Here is an 18943-nt window from a genome sequence, read left to right as displayed (position 1 = left end):
CACACACACACACACACACACACACACACACACACACACACACACACTTCCCTTCTTATCAAATGGTGAAATAGGTAACATCTGTGTCCTTGGTCCCTTTTCTGGATTTCTTCCCTCTACCCACTCCCCACTCTATCTTCCCTTCTCAGTGTCTTTCCATTTAAACTAGATGTTAAAATTGGCATTTAATTCAATATTATTCTCCCCCTCCCCATAGATTATCTGCATCCAGTAGAGTACACTCTTTTTTACCACAAAGAAATGAATCTTAAGGATGGGATTTAAAGTTAGACATAGTAGTAAAACAAGGACAGAAAGGAAGGAGGTTAGTGAGTTTATCTGTAAAAGCACTATGACTGAGCTTTGCCTGCCCCCTGCCCCATCCCCAGCCAAGGCTCACCAGCCTATTCTGAACAGGTACCTGGACTTCCTTTGAAATAACTAAAACATTATTTATGTATCCTTCTAGCCCCACCTCCCTGCTTTAGGAATATATGCATGGAATCCTAACAAGCTGTAAAAACTAGAATGATAATAAAGACGAAATATTTGGATTCAATAGCATATATATCTTATACACTTCCTTGTAGTTACAGTTACGATAACCAATGCCTTCCTGATGTAATTACATGAAACATTAAACCTAACATTTATCCTTTTATATTAAGACCGCTTTGTCAATGACAATACTTGGTTTTCATCTTTAAACTCTGGTACTTATTTTTGACAAAATAAATAACCCCCAGTTCTTACCATGGCTGTCTGTAAAGTTTAATCACACATCATATAACTTTTTTTCTAGCTTCAAACCAGATTAGCTTACATATGAATATAACCGCTACAAATAAGTAATTTAAAAATAGGAAATGCTAAAAAGTAGGTGAGGGACATTTCCATTAAGTCACTGATCTGAAACATATCTATATAGTGTTGAGCGGTTCAGGAGCCAAAGGTGGCAGTGAACCAAACGCCCTTTCTTATAAGGAACTTAAATGTTCCTCTAATTTATTTTATAAAAACCAGAAAGAAAGCTACAAATATGTAGAGTTAAAGCCAAATATCTCAGCTTAACATGGGGGGGGGGGAACACTGCACATTCACATCTAATTAAGTAAAAGTCATTTTTCAAAAGCTAAAGGCTGAAATTTTCACAATTTAATCCAAATTTTTATTAGCAAACTCTAATGATTATCCTGATTGCAATTAATAAAATCTCCCAAACAGGTCAACTCATTTAAGTGCTATCTGTAATCATTTGGATTTTAATATGACGGTTATTACTTATTACCGTGAAACCAAGTAGCACAATGAGATATTGATTACTTTTAACCTTTAGATCCAAGGATTCAAGAAAGGTTATAATAGGGGAACATTCTTCCTTTCTTAACTGGCAAATGTATAGCCTTCAGGAGAATTCAAATGATTCCCATTGGCCAAGTAGACCCAAGATTAGTTCATTCTCTGGGCTGACAAGAAATGATGATGCTTTTAAAAATAACACCCAGCACGTATCTAGTGAAGTGTTACATTTATATAACCAATGGCCTCAAGATGTGCTTCACATCACAGCAAATCTCAGGCTGTTAACCCTTTACCAAGTTTTGTGTGTGAAAGTATCTTTGTTGGAATGAGATATTAAATATAATAGCTTTAATTGGAATAAACTCATCTCATTAAACCAAGTTCTCTGGTAGGTTCCAAAAGGCTGAACACAATCACTGGCCACTGTTGGCCACTAGCACTTCTTTTGGTTTTCTTTTTTCCATGACAACATTTAGAAATAATTTTCACACTTGTGCCACTGAAAAGCAATGAGTTCTAGGTAGAGTCCAGCAAAACTATGGGCAAGGGAAACATAACAGTTATGTGTTAGATTAATTTGCAGAACACTTGGCATTATTATTGCCAAGTTGTCAAATTGCTCCAAGTTGTTCCGGAAGGTTGTTATTAATAGTATGTTTTCTGAGGAAAGTTCTGTCTACTTTTGGAACTGCATTTCTGTTGCCAAGGAAACTCCTTTAAGCACAGTTTTCTAGGAGCACACTGCTGCTTTTGTTTGCCAGTGTCCTATTCATATCATCTAAGTAAGCGTTTTATATGCTCCAGCCTGCAGTCCCAAATGTTGAAGTTTTAGCCCATTTAAGTTGCTTTTTCAAACATAGCTAATGCCTGCTATGATTTTCCTCTCCCTTTATCCCCGCTTCTCTCTCCACTCTCCACCCAAAGCCCCTCTCTCCCCGCCTTCTTCCCACTCTCCCTCCAACATGCCCAAATCTTACTATTCAAGGTCTATTTTTTTAAACAGTTGCATTAGGGAAGATAGTTTTCACAAGTTTTTGATGAATTAACTTCAATTTGAATAATAATTCCATAGGTTGTAGCATTAGTCCTTCAAGTGTTAATTATCTTTTCACTCTAAAATTAATGTAGTCATTTCCTACTGACTCCTCTACCCCATTTACTGAAGTGCTGAGGAAAACATGTCATTGAGTCCTGAGCCAGCCCTGTTGTTGTGATTAAGCGTGGTCACATGGCCCATCTCTGCCAAAAGGAGGGCCCTGAGAAAAGGTGACAAAGACAGTGATTTCCTGTCAGCAAAGAGTAAGACAGGGCTGTCTAGAAGTGATGCAAATGAGGGGAACTTTCCCCACGGCTTGTTTGATCCACTCTAGGCCAGAGCAGGCCAGGCCAGGGAGAGAGGGAGAAGCACAATACAGCAGAGGCTGCCCAGAGAGCCAACGCACCTTCCGGCCAGTGGCTCACCCGCCAGAGACAAAAACTGCTGGCGGGGCTTCCCTTCCTTGCCCCTCTGCACACAGAGCCAGCTACTTCTTGGCATACTATTAACATCCTTCTTTTTTTTTTCCTTTTAAAAAAGCAATGAAAATAGGTATTATAAGCTCCAGCATAAATAGTGTTTCATATATTGTTCAGAAACCACATCCATCTACTTTTTCTTCTAAACATTTTCAGGATAAGTTTTGCCCTTTCTCAAAAAAGAAAAGAAAAGGAAAGAAAAAAAACATATACATATATTCAAGTATTCAGAGCAAACACTGATTAATCAAAGCTCAAGTTAATATGACAACTAATCTAAGGACTTTTTGAACTTTAATAAAAATGGAACAACAAATTCACTTCTAGATAGCAGTGGAGGTGGCCTAGGGTTTTCCATTCCGATCACTTTAAAAAAGATTAGATAATGTTTTTTGAAATATTATAATGATTTTAAGCATGTTCTTCTTATCTTAATAGAGTTTTAATCTAACATACAATTAAGCTCTACAAATAATCTACTGGGAAAGAGGTAAAAAATTATCATTAGGTTCTTGTGCCTGATATATCTGGTACATTTTTACCTTGACGGCTTCAATAACTAGTAATTTGCTTCATTTTGAACAATCAAGGTAGAAAATTTAGGTACTGAAATTCCAATATAAGGCCTAATTAACAGAATTTAATTTTTTGACGTGTACATCTATTCTTGTAAGTTTTTTTAATAAGTTCATGGATTTTCTTCTATTTTAATCCTAGCTACTATGACCTGGACTATGAACCAGCCTACCATTACATTTTTAAGAGCTCAAGTTCAGTCATAAAGGTATCAAGCCACATCTGAAATTATTTAGATCAATGTAGTTCAGAACAAAATGAAAGAGAACTATTGTAGAGGGTTGAATTTATAAAATATAGGAATAGCATGATTAATCTGTTTTCTATGATTGGTTCATAGCTATGGCATCATTTGGCATCATTTTGGCATCAACAGTTATAAAATAACAAGTCAACTATGTCCCATTTTTCTTCTTTTACACTGTATTTCTTATCCCCCAGAATTTCTTATCTCATTCCATACATGTTTCTTTTAAAAGTCATAATGCTTGTCTTATAATATACACCCAAATTCTCTAAAGTAACATTTTCTCCTTTAAAATTTAGCCCTTTCTTGTATCTGGCTTTTCTTCCTGAAATAATTCTTCTTTCAATGTTTCGATTTTAAAAATTTGTTTGTATTTGATTTTTTAGCATTTTCTTATTTATTCATTCATCTACCCATGATTTTAATTTACTCCTTTATTCTTTTTTTCTTTGGTTAACTTTGAATTAACTAAGTTCAACTGCTTTTCCATCTCTTCAATGTTTATATTTCTTTCTCATTTTACTAATAACCTCTTCTTTTCCAATATATAATAACGATGTCCTTTCATTAATTCCATCTGGTCACACTATCATTGAAAGGAGCTACCTATGGGCGAGAGCTGTGCTCAAAATCTCTAACCATTACCTGGCAATAGAGTCAGAGAAAAAATAACTAACTCATTTGTCAGAAGTATTAAGTTCAGAAATCTACTTGTAAGAAATACTGTGGTTAGGCATTTCTCTACTATACCATTCTAACCCCTTATATAAAAAAATCCTAAAAGAAAATATCTTCATTTCTAAGTATCAAAATAAACAATTTCTCCAAAGGAAGTATAATGTTTTTTCTCATGGAAAATGTAAATTTAGCATTTGACCACATTTCCTTCTTTGCTTTCACTACCAGGAAACCCAGAATAAACTTTTAGGATCATCTTTAGTAATTGTGTAGGACCTTATAGTCTATGTACCTACACATTAACTCTTCTCACAGAAATAGAATCCAGCTTACATATATTTTCCCAGTTCTGATTTGCACTTATATATTAAAAATATTTTTATTTTTCCCCTGTGAATTTTTATAAGTTCTTACAACCTCAAACCAATAACAAAATAAAAATGCAATTAATATGTTTAGTGAGCATTGTATTATATAGAATGAATGGTTCTTTTCCTTTTTCACACAGGATATATTTTTACAGATATGCCAATGGAGAAAGATAGAGGACACTTGCATTTTTCCCATAAAAGCAGAAACCATGAGTAACCAACCCTCTAAATTAAGTATAGCATCTTCAGTGTAAATTCCCTGAAAGTATACAGGTCTTGGTTGAAGTGAGTGTTAATATTGTTATTTTTTTTTTAAGCTGGAAGGGTTATTTTTAACCCCTGATAAGTAATATAATCTAATATTTTATTGATGAGCAACAGCTAAGCCATTCACTCAAGGAACAAATCTATAAATGTGGTGTTTTAGTGAGCTTCACACTACCTGAAAACAGCTCTTGTTTAATTATAACAATAATCACCAGCCTACAACTTCTGAATTGGGCCCTTGAACTTAACCCTTGAAACCCCACACCAATCCAGGACGGCTAGGGGCTCTGTCACCTGTGCTCTGCAGGTGACAGAGAACAGCAGTGCCCTGTGGCAAGGAAAGAAGCCCATGACAGGGCACAGCCTCACGGCACTCCAGAACGAGCTGCGCCTGCTGCAGAGGGCAAGGCGGCAGCAACAGCCGCTGTCTGGCCTCCAGCTCTCCCATCACGGAGATGCTTCCAGGCCACTCAGTCTATAAAATATATAGGATGGGGGAGGAGGTGTCTTGAGCTTCCCTGAACCCAAGAATAATGCCACCTTTGATCTGCAGATATGAAAAAATGAAGCTTTTCCTTTGCAAGTGGGTTTTAAATATTTCTCCGTTAATAGTTAATGCACATGCAGACAGCTCCCTGTGATTATGAATTCTGGCTTCGTAACGCTAGTCCAAATAGGAGCTGAACTTTCAAAATCATGGTGTTACTTTTGACAAATTAAATTGTCCTACTTAGGAAGGTAGCAGGAATGAAGAGAAAGAAAATGAGAGAGTGGGAGTAAATTCTCCTTGGAGCTGATTCTCAGATTGAGGAAGAAAAAGACGAGAAAAGACTACATTTGTGTTTTCTAAGCTGATGATACTGCCAATGTTTATTAGAAAATAGCTTCAGAAGGTCCCCATTCTGAGGCTGAGCCAGACCGAAAAGGGGGAAGGAAAGACATTGGCAGTATGTCTCACTGTCTCCAAACAAAGAAGAAAACATATTAAGGGAGTGGTTACTTTTTAATAAGAATCAGGTTGTTCTAATGGCCCTGCAGTTTAAAACTAATCAGAAAGAAAATGATCTTAAATTTCTAACAATCTGAAAATAACAAGAAATGTTTTAAACAGATAATCCACCTTACAGCCCACTGTAATATTAAGGTTCTAAATTATGTGAGGTTGTATCTCTGTATTCTTTGCCTGTTAAACCTAATTCTCTTCCTTTAAAAGTTCCTTGAATATTTTGCTGGTTTGGGGTAACCAAGATATCATAACAGGTGCTCCGCACAGGAGGTCTGCTGAATGAATAGTCTGGGGTCTTTATCAGAAGTTCCATATCTAGGAGTTAAGGTCACATGATTTTCTAGCAGAGACAAGAATAGAAAATAAACAGGTAAAGTCAGGAAAGGTGGTGTCTAACGTTGAAAATGCTAAAAAATCTTCACACTCACTGACGACCATCTTACTATCTTTTCTCTAACCTAACATTTCCAAAGGTGATTTTCAGGCATCAACCTAGGACTAAATAATGCAGAATTGGGGTCTGGGCACGCCTATGCATACCAGGAAATCAGCTGAAAGATGAAACAGAGACAGCCCCACCCCAGGGAAAGGAGAACAAAAGTTTCAGATTCTACAATAACAGGAATAATGATTCTGTCCTGATCTACAGTTCCTGGAATTTTACCATCACTCAGTTGAAGGTCTCTCTTAAAAGTTTTTCACCCTCATTGTTTACATTAATAGCAGGGATCATGAGCTTCAATCCCATCCTTAATTGTTTTAACTCAACAACTATTAGTTCAATATCAACCATGTAAGGTGCTTTGCTTAATAACAAAGAATACAAGGGCAAAGCATTTTTCTTGCTGTTATACAAGCATTTTAAGAAATGAAGATGATGTAGATAAGTTGAGATAGATTGAAAATGCTATGAAATGAGTTGGGTGTCCAACTGAGTTGTCACAATGACTAGAGGAACATGAATAACAAATGTCCTGTAGTGGAAGGAACGGTTGCACAAACTAGTAAAAAATTGTTTTGTCCCAAATGTCAATGGTACCCTTGGTGAAAAATGCTGATGAAGCATTGGTAATTTTTAGGGCCAACAAATTTTAAGATTAAAGATGATTAAGGTAGACTCAAATGGTGTTGAAAGCCTAGAAAGGCCGGGGACCAACTGAAAAGCTTTAGTCCTTTAGGGGTCTCTGTGATCAACCGGCTCCAAACCTCCTTCGCCCAAGGCATTAGTTTTGTTGATTCCTAGAAAAGCAGATTAGAACAGAGAAATGGGACACTGAAAAAGTTGACCTAACCTAAGAATCCCTGGGGATTCTTGGCAAAGACCTGAGATTAATTTTCTTCCCTCAGTTTTTCTAATTCAGGAGCCACCCCAAGTTCTAAATGACTCTTTCATCAATATCCTCAGGATTGCTTTGGAGGTTTCTAAACGTCTGGAATAATTTGGGAGCTTATATAAAGAGAGACCCTCTACAAACCTATAGCACTGTCCTTGGTTTCTAACATAATCTTTAATTTGTTTACAAGCCTAATGCAAAATCAGTGCTAGTCTAGTGAGCTTAGATATGCGGAGCATCTGAAAGAAGAAACAGAGGACATGAGTCACAAATGAAGAGCCCCAGTATAAAAATGTTTGGAGGGCTTCCCTGGTGGCGCAGTGGTTGAGAGTCCGCCTGCCGATGCAGGGAACACGGGTTCGTGCCCCGGTCCGGGAAGAACTCACATGCCGCAGAGCGGCTGGGCCCGTGAGCCATGGCCGCTGGGCCTGTGCTTCCGGAACCTGTGCTCTGCAACGGGAGAGGCCACAATGGTGAGAGGCCCGCGTACCGGAATAAATAAATAAATAAATGTTTGGAAAAATACTATAATCCAGAAGTACTGACAGGGTGGAATAATGGCCTTCAATATGCCAGAATGGGAATTCTCAGGCAGAGCACTTACAAGGAAACCACAAGTAAAGGAAGAGTGCACTTTTTGTTCAATGTCTTCCTATTAATTGTGATGTAAATTATATGAATGTGATTTTGACAAAGAATAGCACTGTTTCTAAAAAAAAGAGTGGTTTATGTGCAAAATACAAAATGCATCAAGAAATGTTATTTGGCATCATGGGTGAAATAAAATCTGAGATAATGGCTTATGATTAGATAACTTTTGTATTTTTTTTTCTTTTTTGGCTGGACTTTTAATGCTTAAGTCTTAGGAATGAAACAAATATTTTTGTACCATTAAATCAATATAGATTTATAGGCACTTTTCACACATAATTCTTGACCCCGGCATGAAATGCGAAATCACCTGGCTTTGGTTACATTAGGTTGAAATTGTTACTCTAACAATATGTGAGGCCAGAAGATGGTAGTTTTGTGGGTAATGTGGACAGCTATCCATATAGGAAACAGCTAGTAGTCAACAAACTTGATTAATGTTGGACAGAATTCTTTAGGGAGTAAAATATCACCTTTTGCTGAGTCCCTAGGGAGCTTATATCTTCTCTTAACTGAGATGATCCCCGAAGGACACTAATTAAAGTCTACCAGACCCTTGAAAATAAATCTCTCTCTTTAGAGGAGGTAAAATTTAAAATAATATATTAAGGAAAGGTAACTTAAAATGATAAAAATTGGAGAAGAAAGAAGACAACTTTTATTTGACCTTGAATGTACTTCTTATTCTATAAGAAATTTTAAAAAGCTAGAGGGTAGTTGTTTCTTGTCATTATACTGTTGCTGATTCTGTGGTTAGTTATTAATTTTATTTTTTTATGATTCACAATCTGCTCTTTGAAATATGCCATATGCTCAAAGCAATTCAAGGATGACAACTGTCAGAATTACTCCAATAAAAATTGCCTAAATGAGGAAGATTTACTGCCGTCTGATATTTCAGTGGAAAGTCCCTCTACCCTCCCCAACTGCTTTTTCAGACACTGAATCTTACAACCATTTTTTTCAGTCAAAATCTCATGGTTGTTTTGTAAGAACTTCTAAGGCTATTTAAATAGAATTGGTAAAACACATTAAGCTAGGGGTGAATTAACAGACATGGAAAACAATATAGATAGTTATTAGATGGATTGCCTACAATCAATATGTTGAGTACAAAGCCAGTTTCCTTAAATCACATGCAAATGCATTGACTTAATTTGACAACGTCTGCGCTATGTAACACCAATAAACATTAAATTGGACAAGGCCCGTACCCCGGAAGCAGCAAGCCAAACAGAAGGCAAATTTCTTTTATCTCTGGAAAGATCTGAGGGGTGGATAGACTCCACCTGAGTACTCCAATCAAAACACATTTTGTTAAATGTTACCAATCCATTTATCCTTCATTTTGTTTCAGTCTACTCATTAATGCAGTTTCATTTATTGCTATTCATCTTGAAGATAAACCTTTGTCCTTCTATAGAATTACACCAAATAGAATGTGATAAAGGGAACTTTCTTGCAATTATGATGTCCATGCAGCCTGTCAGCACACAAGGGATGGAAATGAGTTTGGGGACAGGGAAGGGAATTCTAATAGACACCATGATACATACAATGAACGCAAAAGATATCCTGAGAGAAAGACTTGTCAGGCTAATCAGATCTTCCACAGCAAGGTAAAGGCAAGAAGGGTAGCTCTGACCTTGTAAAGATGCCGCTGCTGCTCCTCTGACATCATCAGGTCGTGACTGTCCATCACGAGGGACTCCATGTCAATCAGCCAATCCCAGAGCTCCTGATATTCTGAATCAAAGTCCAGAAGCCTGAAGATAAGGCACAGAATGTATTATGCATAAATACAGTGTAGTTGTTCAAATCTCATATTACAATAATATATTCTTGAAAACCTGTGATGTTCCTAGGTGATACCTGTAAAAAGAGAAGGAAAAATTCTCTGTGTGGTTAAACAGAGAGCAAAATAGGAATTCAAGCTTGTGACATAGCCATTGCTTAGATTTTGAAAACATAACCTGTAATTCTGATGCTCATACCTGAGACATACCATGGCTATTTCCATTTGTTCACCCTTTCTGAGGACTTGCAGCATTTGAACAAAATGATTACTACTGTGTCCTTGAGAAAGAGCATTGCCATTTTTAACAGAATGAGAAATGGAGGGTCAGTGCCTTGTGAAGGTTACACAGTCAAGAACTTGGGGTAAAAACAGCACTCTCAACATTCAAACCCCTTTCTCTATGACTAGATTTTCCACAGATATTACATCCCAATACCTTCATGATTAAGAATACTAATTCAACTAACTTCTCTAAAATGATCACAATATACTATCATATCCAAAATATTATTTTCACTGGGAAGTGACTCAATCATTTATCTGTCCCTCTGCTGTCTATCTGCCTATCTCTGCAAACATATATCCTACATATATTGTCATGGATGAGTAGCCAGCATTTCAGCTTAACACTCAGGGATAGGCTTGAGTGACTCTGGTAAGCCAGTGAGAACCAGGGGCAGATCCAGTATGAGACAGGTGTTCCCCACAGACATGTAGGAAACAAAGGTAAGGACAGGAAGTCAAAACAATGAATCTCTGAATAGCCAGCAATCATTAAAATTCAAAAGAGGATCACTGTGGTTTTCAACAAAATAAATCATTAGAATAAGGAGCTTAAAAGGATTAATGTGATTCTCTCTTGAAAGCTTGGTGAATAAGTAAAGCTCAGATTCTTCTAAAACACTGTGATCAGAAAATGAAAGCGCAGAATGAAAAACTATGACTGTGTCCTTCTCCCCAAAATCATCCCCCTAAAAGAAATCCTAGAGTCTTGTCAAACTCTAACTGAGCAAAACCCTATCAGTACTAATGAAGCAGCAGCCTCAGGTATGAATCTGAATTTATCAAGTGAGCATTTTATTACCACCTTGTTCCTGTCTCTATACACAAAATGACTGCTTTCCAAGAAAATGAACATCCACTTTTCATAACTTACAATTTAATCTTAATAGATTTGTCAAAAAAAAATAAGGTGTGTCTGGTGATGAAGGAGACTAGATCTAGAATTGTCTAGTTTATTTTAATTACTTTACCATAATTATAAAGCTTCTTGATTAGAACCATAAGTGCCCAGGACAAGGATTATCATTGGCTAACACATAGAATTAATTAATAAATGCTTACTGAATGCCAATGATGGGTATAGGTGATGTAGCCGAAACCTTTAGTAAGGCTAAGGTGGTCTACAGCAGTGCTTTTCAAACTCTAATGTGCATATGGCATAGCTGAGGAGCTTGTTGAAATGCAGATACTGACTCAGTACTTCTAGGGTGGGGCTGAGATTCTGTGTTTCTAATGAGTGTTGGCAACTAACAACGCTGCTGGTCCTGGGTCTCACTTGGAGTAGCAAGGACTTACAGCATACGTGTGAAATCTGAAATAGTATCCCATTTCAAAATACTACCAAACAAGCCAAAACCACTGCAACAGGGACAAATAAACCATCAGTCTTTCTTTATTCATTCTGTGAGTGACTAATAAGGAATGACTAATAAGCATTTGCGCACACGACGGGCACAGTCATTTAGAAATACATCCTGAATTATGTTCATTGTTTTTCTCTCCTTGCACCCTCCCACATTTTGACCGTAAAGACAGGGGAAAGGTAGAATGCTATCCCCCAAATTAGGAGAGTATGATCCTAATACTTGCATACAGGAGAGAATATCCAGGGGAATAATAAAAGCAAAGGGTAAAGGAAAGAAAAAGCTCACCCCTTCCATCTCAGTGGATTTGGAAACTAAGAACAAAATAAAGGTAAGAGGAGCAGGTGCTCAAATGTGTGTCCGCCCCTCTCTTGGCCTAAGACCTAAAGGGAAAGCCAAAAGCACCAGGATGTCAGCTCTGTTTCCTGCTAGGAAGTCTGGGAGATTGCCTTAAACAATGTCCTCACAATAACCTGAAGTGGGGATGTTGTAGTCAGAGAGCTGTGGTCAGGACTCCCTTTGCTACCCTGTTCTCTCATCCCCCATGAGGAGACAGTTCTCTCATCCTTCCATGAGGTTTCTTGGAGTTTAGCTGGTGAACTTGACAGAGGTGTTGCCACGGCAACAGAGACACAATGACCACCCCCACCCCCCACCCCTGCAAGGAGAGCCAGGGGGGCCTCTGAAGCCAGGCCTCAGGGAGTTGGCTGGGCCAGTGAAGGCTGAGATGAGGCTTAGTCAGCAGGAAATACCGCCTGACCAAGCCAAGAGATAACAACACAGCCACAGCCCTCTGTCGGGAGCAACCTCATAATGTCGGGGGCAAGACCCATTTCACTGAACACAGCCAGCCTGCACCCAGGGGCCACATTAAGCCAGGGGGCCTCACTGTACCCCAGAATCACAAGGTCATGTAAGCCCGCTATATGCTCAGATGTCATCCTGCACAAAAGAAGGGAGAGGAATAGGAAATCTGAAAAACAGCATTTATCCCAAGAGGTTGTTCCCTAAAGAGAAAGTTAATTTGTTAGGAGAGGCTACAAGCATTTTGTGTAAGAGCCTGAACTCTGATCTTAAAACCAGGTTTTTTTCCCTTGCTGTACCAGGGAAGTATGTATTTAGGAAGTCTCATAAATTATCAATCAGTAAGAGATGATAAGGAAGCCTGTTTTCTTTTCTATACGTGTATGATTTAAAAAGAAACTTTGATTATGACTAAACAATTCAAGGGCGAGGTATGAGTTTATCTTTGTATCCCTAATGCCCAGGATAGTACCTGGTAAATGATGATGAATGAATGTAGATAATGAAATCAAAAACTTTTAGTAGGACCAGAATGACTTCAGAAGAGCAGTATGTGATAGAGATAATATCTCATCCCCAAATGCCAATACCAACCAGTACAGTATAGACAGACTTCATTCGTTCTGAAGGTGAGATTTTGCCTTCAGTGTACAATGGTACATTTGCTTACTTGAAATGATTATATGCAGTATATTCTCAATTAATGTGAGTTGCCTTCCCATTCCTCTCACATCCTGCTTCTATATTAAAAATTAAAGGAGATTTATGAGTAGATTTTAAATAGATGAAAACTGCATATGGGATGATAAAATGTTCACAATCATGGAATTTTTTTTACTAGCTCTTTAACATGTCTTTATATCCATTGAGCTGTTCCCTCCTATTATTCTCCCTATCAAAGGACTTGGAACAAAAGCCATTTCTTCCAGTTAAATGTACCTTTGGCTCGTTCTCGGATGGTCTACACTGGAGACCAGCGAGTGGTGAATGAACCTAACACAGATACACTTCCTCCAGTCTAGTCTATTTTCATCCTAGCTGAGAATATTTAGGCTTGAGTTTGTTAAATATGGTAAATGCTTTGGTACTATAGTTTGTTTCATTAAGTGTAGAATCGGCGCTAGTGTTTTCTAAACAACAAATTCTCATAAGGTCCTAATACTGAAGCCAAAAACTTTTTTTTTTTTTTTTTTTTTTTGTGGTACGCGGGTCTCTCACTGTTGTTGCCTCTCCCGTTGCGGAGCACAGGCTCCGGATGCGCAGGCTCAGCGGCCATGGCCCACGGGCCCAGCCGCTCCGCGGCACGCGGGATCTTCCCGGACCAGGGCACGAACCCGTGTTCCCTGCTTCGGCAGGCAGACTCTCAACCACTGCGCCACCAGGGAAGCCCGACAAAAACATTTTTTAAGCATTTGTGCCTGATTTCAGATTCTTTGCCATGTGTTAATTCACAGCTTAGAAAAAACCCTGACAGTTTTCCAAAATTAGTGAAATCAAATACATAACTTTGTAGCAAATCAGAAGTAAATTACTAGAATTTCTTTGTTGGTTTTTTTGAAACCTTCTGAAATGACTATAATTTAATGTGCTCATTATATTAGGAAAATCCTTGGGTAAGGAAGTAGCTTACTGTCTTATGTTTATATTACCTGCAAAGGTGTGCTGTATACTAGTGATTTTATAAAAGATGTTTTCCAGGGAAAATGCCAGCTACTATACAGGAAAACAAAATAGATCATACATGAGTAAATTTATCAGGGGTAGCATAGAACTAGTTAACAGTTCTACATCCCTTTGAAGAATATGCTGATTCAATCAGCTGAATTCAGAACCAGGTACTTTTTGTTGAAGTCCCGGTGACAAACACTCTCTTTTTTAAAGGGAGAGAGAGGTGACTGAAATTGTGGCAAGTAGTTCAGAATCTTATAAAGGCTACAAGTACAGGAACTACTCTTTTGGAGGGATTTTCCTTATAAAATTTTCTTTGTAAATGTGCTTGGGTTCATGTCAACTCATTCACTCAAATATATAATCTCCTAGATGTTAAAAGGTCTCAAAGCACAACTTTTCAGTACTCTATGAATATGTTATACTCTCTATGAAAATGTTACGAGGCAGACTTGTATAATACTCTAAGAAGGTGTTATAAATCAAACACATGACCAAAATGCTATTCTTCCGGATATTTCCCCTTTAAGTTGCCACATACCTGAAGGGTTCACAACAAAAGAGTTGGACATTCTATTGTAGGTATGATATAACCAGTTTCGGGGCTTTAAAAGCTTCATCATGGTATGAGGAGAAAGCCTTCTAAATCAATGTCAGTTTTTGTTAGACAAATACAGAATTATGTGTTTATTTCATGGTCTGAAATTCTAATAGAGACAGAGACAAGACTATGGAAAAATAAATGTGCAATTTTTTCTTTAGAGTTTATTTCTAAATTTGGGCTAACTACTATGGTAATTGCCAAAAGTATTTCCCAACATCTTGTTCACCATTTTCTCTGTCTTTTTAAGGTTAAAAAAAGATTCCAGGGCCTTTCACCATAGAAATAAAATACTAACAAGCCTGTTCAGTATCATTTTTCTGCAGATTGGATAGCAATATATTATTTGTGAGGCCGGCACAGTCTAAGAAATGATCCTTCCTCTAAACCCTGGTGGGAGTTATGTTTGACCAGCTAAGTGTTTGAATACATAAATGCATTCAGCCTTTGGTATTTAAAGTGAGCATCATTAACTCAACATTTCAACTTAAACTTTGCTTAAAAGATAAAGTTTCACCCAAGTGAAATCAATGGGAGGTGTGTGTGAATATATGAGGTTCCAGCTTGGTCCACTAAGGAATTTTGATTAAACCAGACACCAAATGAAGAAATCATCAAAATAGAGCAACTATTAGTTGAAGAAAAAATAATACTAAAAAGCCCTGGAAGTTTTTCTACCTAAGGCTGAGTAATACATATTTTGGAGCATTTAAGAATCCATCTTTTGTAAACTGAATGGTTCATTTCACACCAACACATCCAAAAACACAAGACAGGTTCCTGAGATACCAGCTTGTCTATGTTGGAACTTCTGTTAAATGATCCAATTTTCCTAGCGTCTTTAGCATATTGATTCTTTCCCCAAATATTCACTAAGTGTTCACTGTTCACTTTATTTGCTCAAGGAAGTTTGCCTCTGGTTTTCAAAAATGACACTAAAGGTAATGGTAACAAAATCTTGTAAAAAAAATAGTTTAAGAATATTACTGAAGTAAAATACTAATAATAGATTAGAATTTCCCATCATCCTCTATTCCATGTGTCACGTAAGCACAGAAGGGAGATACAAGAGTGGCACCTAGCCCAATCATAATATCATTAAAGAATAAAATTTAGCTTTCCAGACATGATATCTGATATGCACAGTTGCATGTAGAATCCCTTTCCACTCTAAACATATTAAAGTGTGGACACTAATTTACAATTTTGAATGAAAATTCATGAGCCACTTCCTCATGAGAAAAGCAGCCTGCCTTTGCCATTAATAAATAAAAAGGAATATGGAGTTCTTTCCAGCAGTAATTTTCTCAATTCTCATATATACCCATGTACATATGAAAATGTCTAAGAAAAGTAAGATCAACCCTACATATTTGTTAATGACTGGCCCCACTCTCTCATGGTCTCATGGACAGTCTGTCCATAAACACTTGCTATTAAAATAAAAGCCATAAAGCAAAAAAATTCTAACCTCCAGGATTAGCCATAAAATTAGAAATATTAATGTAAATTTCTAGACGTATTTAGAGGATTCTGTTAGGCTGTCAGGAAGTCAAATCTTTCTCTAAATTTTCAGATAATACACTGGACTAAGTTCTAGCCAAAAAGCTTGAAAACATTCTGAAGGATTTAGAATCAGTAGTGATTCTAACACAAACGGGAGAAACTATACGTCCAAAGACAAAGCAAGAGATGATGTTTAAAAAAAAAAAAAAAAAAAAAGATATAAACCTTCCTATGTCATTGTCTGTGTGTTAGACGGGGCTGGATCCAGACTTGCTACTGGCACACTGGTGAGCATTGGGCAGCTCAGCCTTCGGTAAAAGGTCTACTCCACCCTAGGCCTCCCTGTTTTTCAAAGATTTAAGAAGCAACAGAGAATATTTACCCTCAGTGTTAGGGTAGGAGGTAAATAACCTAGAAATAACTCTCGGCCACCCAATCCCTAACAAAAACCTGGTGGCAGACTTAATATGGAGTCCTCTCCCAAAATGACTTTGTCTATCTCCTCCATCAAGGCTGACCCTGGCCACAGAGTGCTATGCTCAGACTACAGGGTTCTGGTTACTTGTAGAACAGCTCTCAGTGAATTGTGCTTTGCCATCACTTCTGCAGCCTACATCAAAAAACTGCCTTGGGAATTTGTTTTCTCTTATTGGGATGTAGTATCACAGATGCCTATCTTCTCCTTTAAGAACTACAGGAGAAATTCCTCTCAGGACTCAATGGCATAAGCAGCTGTTTCCGCAGCTTTATATATTATTTTTAATCTTAGGACACTATGAATTTTCTGATGGATGAGATTTCACTCTTTTCTTTGGATGTGGAAAGCTTAGAGCCAAATCATTGCCCTTCTTGAGGACATGCATAGAATATGCATTTGTTTGTTTTCTTACACATGTTTTACTTTTGCTTAACTTACTTCAGTCAAATATTTATTCTATTTTATTGTAAATATTTTTGTAAGTTGACTTAAATCCTTTGTGAAAGACATGGGGGAATGCATAAGGGAATAAATTTTAAAGAAAAGAATTAAGCTCTGCACATTAAAATGAGGTAGATTAGATTTGTCTTAGGTTCCCTCATACCTCTGTCCTTCTTCAACAGACCCCATAAACTCTCCAAAGCAGTACAGAAATTGTTTGAACATTATTAAGATGGAAAGGATATATATATATATATATATATATATAAAATTGTTGACTTTACCGTTGTTAACTTTGAAATAATACTTCCCCAGAAATTATGCCACTACCTCTCTGGTTTACCCTTTGTTGGCTCCTGGCATGGATGGCATTAGATTACTGAAGTGCAAGACTGTCTAGGTCTAAAATTAGTTCAATGTATTTGCACATTAGAAGGATATAATATCATGATCCCAAATGAATACATTTATACTGGTGAGATTTTTTTTTTTCAGCCCAGAAAGACCTATTTTAATAATCACATAGTGCCTAGAATGTCAGTTTTTCAGAAGGTAGTCAGGCACTTTTGGCTCCTTTGACTCCAGGCTGTGTTGAGATCTTACTGTTCAATAACACCACAGCACAAGAGAAGGTGCAAAAAGAACCGGAACTGAACACTGAGCAGCTGTTCATTAGTTTAAGACAGGGGAAGAATCAGGGGAAGAAAAGAGAAATGCAGGGTGGAAATAAGGTCTCTTTGGGCTGTCTAGTGATATATCTGCAAAAGTGTTCTCAACATTGGCACACGTAAGAGACAGTACTTCATTTTATGGCTGGTGTGTACCAAAAAGAAAACATTTTATGTAGCAATGTTCCAAAAACACCCATTGAGCAGAAATTCCAAATTGTCGTTTTTTTTGTGTGTGTCTTTGTGTGTGCATGTGAGAGAGAGAGAGAGAATATGAGTGAGCATGAATGTTCATCCCACTGCACAGAGATATTTTTGGCCTTTTGCTCAACAGAAAACTAGAAAGATCACCCTGCTGCAGTGAAATCCAGGGGTGATTATATCGCTTCTCAGGTAGTTACAGTCATTCAGTGTATCTTATTGCTTAATTAATTTAGAGTCAAATTTGATCTTTAATCAAGCAATGTTTTAAATAGTGATATATTTGTTTTCATCTGTCAGTATCATTCCTCTTTGGGAGTGTTTTTTATATATGGTGTATATATATATATATATATATATATATATATATATATATATATATATATATAAAATCTGTGTATGTTTTCACACTGATCCAGGGATACTTCTCTTCCTAAAGGAAAATGGACTCATCTTTCCTGCTGAACGTTTAGCCTTTTGTCTAATTAAAGTTCACTGAGTTCAGCCTATTGTGCTTGGAAATAACCTATATATACTGTTTGTATTTGGAAGTAAAATTTACACTAAAACCTTACAGGGTGAATACTCCTGTATTCTTACACACAGAGCATAAACCTTAACTACATATCCATCTGTAGACACTGCCCAAATTCCCCTACAACCAGAGGAAGCCTGGCATATGACTGAGACTGAGGTATCTTCTAGAACTTTACCACAAGAACAGAAGTCTCCAAGAGCTCCCTTGGGATTCCCTCCTGATCCCAGGAAGCAGAGTCAGGAAATATCTCCATGCCCTTCTGCTTCAAATTATTATTTATGGTAACCCTTAATACGTGCGTGCGTGCACGCTCACACACGCGCACACACACACACACACACACACCCCTACATACACACCTGAAATCCTCACCCTCATTCTACCTGACCTTTTCCTAATGGCTAGTATCTATGCATCTTTTAAGACAGCTCAGATGTTCCCTCCTCCCATAAACCTCCCTGACCCCTTCTAGCCAGGCTGGATTAGGCAAGCCTCCTAAGTATCCCCATAATACCATCTATCTGGAATTCTGACCATCATTTCATAAGGTTGTATCTGAGTGTCTCTGTCTTTCTCCCTCACTAGACAGTAGAGATCAAGTCATATGTATTTTTTCCATTCCTAGCACCTCATACAACTCCTTGCAA

At 37.5% G+C, this 18943-nt stretch overlaps 1 protein-coding gene across 4 annotated transcripts in view; it reads right to left on the bottom strand.

Moving 5' to 3' along the window:
- The window catches only part of AKAP6 (A-kinase anchoring protein 6), a 598070-nt gene that overhangs the window by 117588 nt on the left and 461539 nt on the right, over window positions 1-18943 (bottom strand). For all 4 annotated transcript variants that reach the window (XM_029238347.1, XM_029238344.1, XM_029238345.1 and 1 more), the window contains one exon: window positions 9593-9713. In XM_029238347.1, coding sequence (XP_029094180.1) covers window positions 9593-9713 — 121 coding nt within the window. The remainder of the gene's footprint in view (window positions 1-9592; window positions 9714-18943) is intronic.

Source organism: Monodon monoceros, unplaced genomic scaffold (genome assembly GCF_005190385.1).
Source record: "Monodon monoceros isolate NGI ecotype Baffin Bay Population unplaced genomic scaffold, NGI_Narwhal_1 Super_Scaffold_21, whole genome shotgun sequence".
NCBI classification, from domain to species: Eukaryota; Metazoa; Chordata; class Mammalia; order Artiodactyla; family Monodontidae; genus Monodon; species Monodon monoceros.
This window is presented reverse-complemented; position numbering and strand designations above follow the sequence as displayed.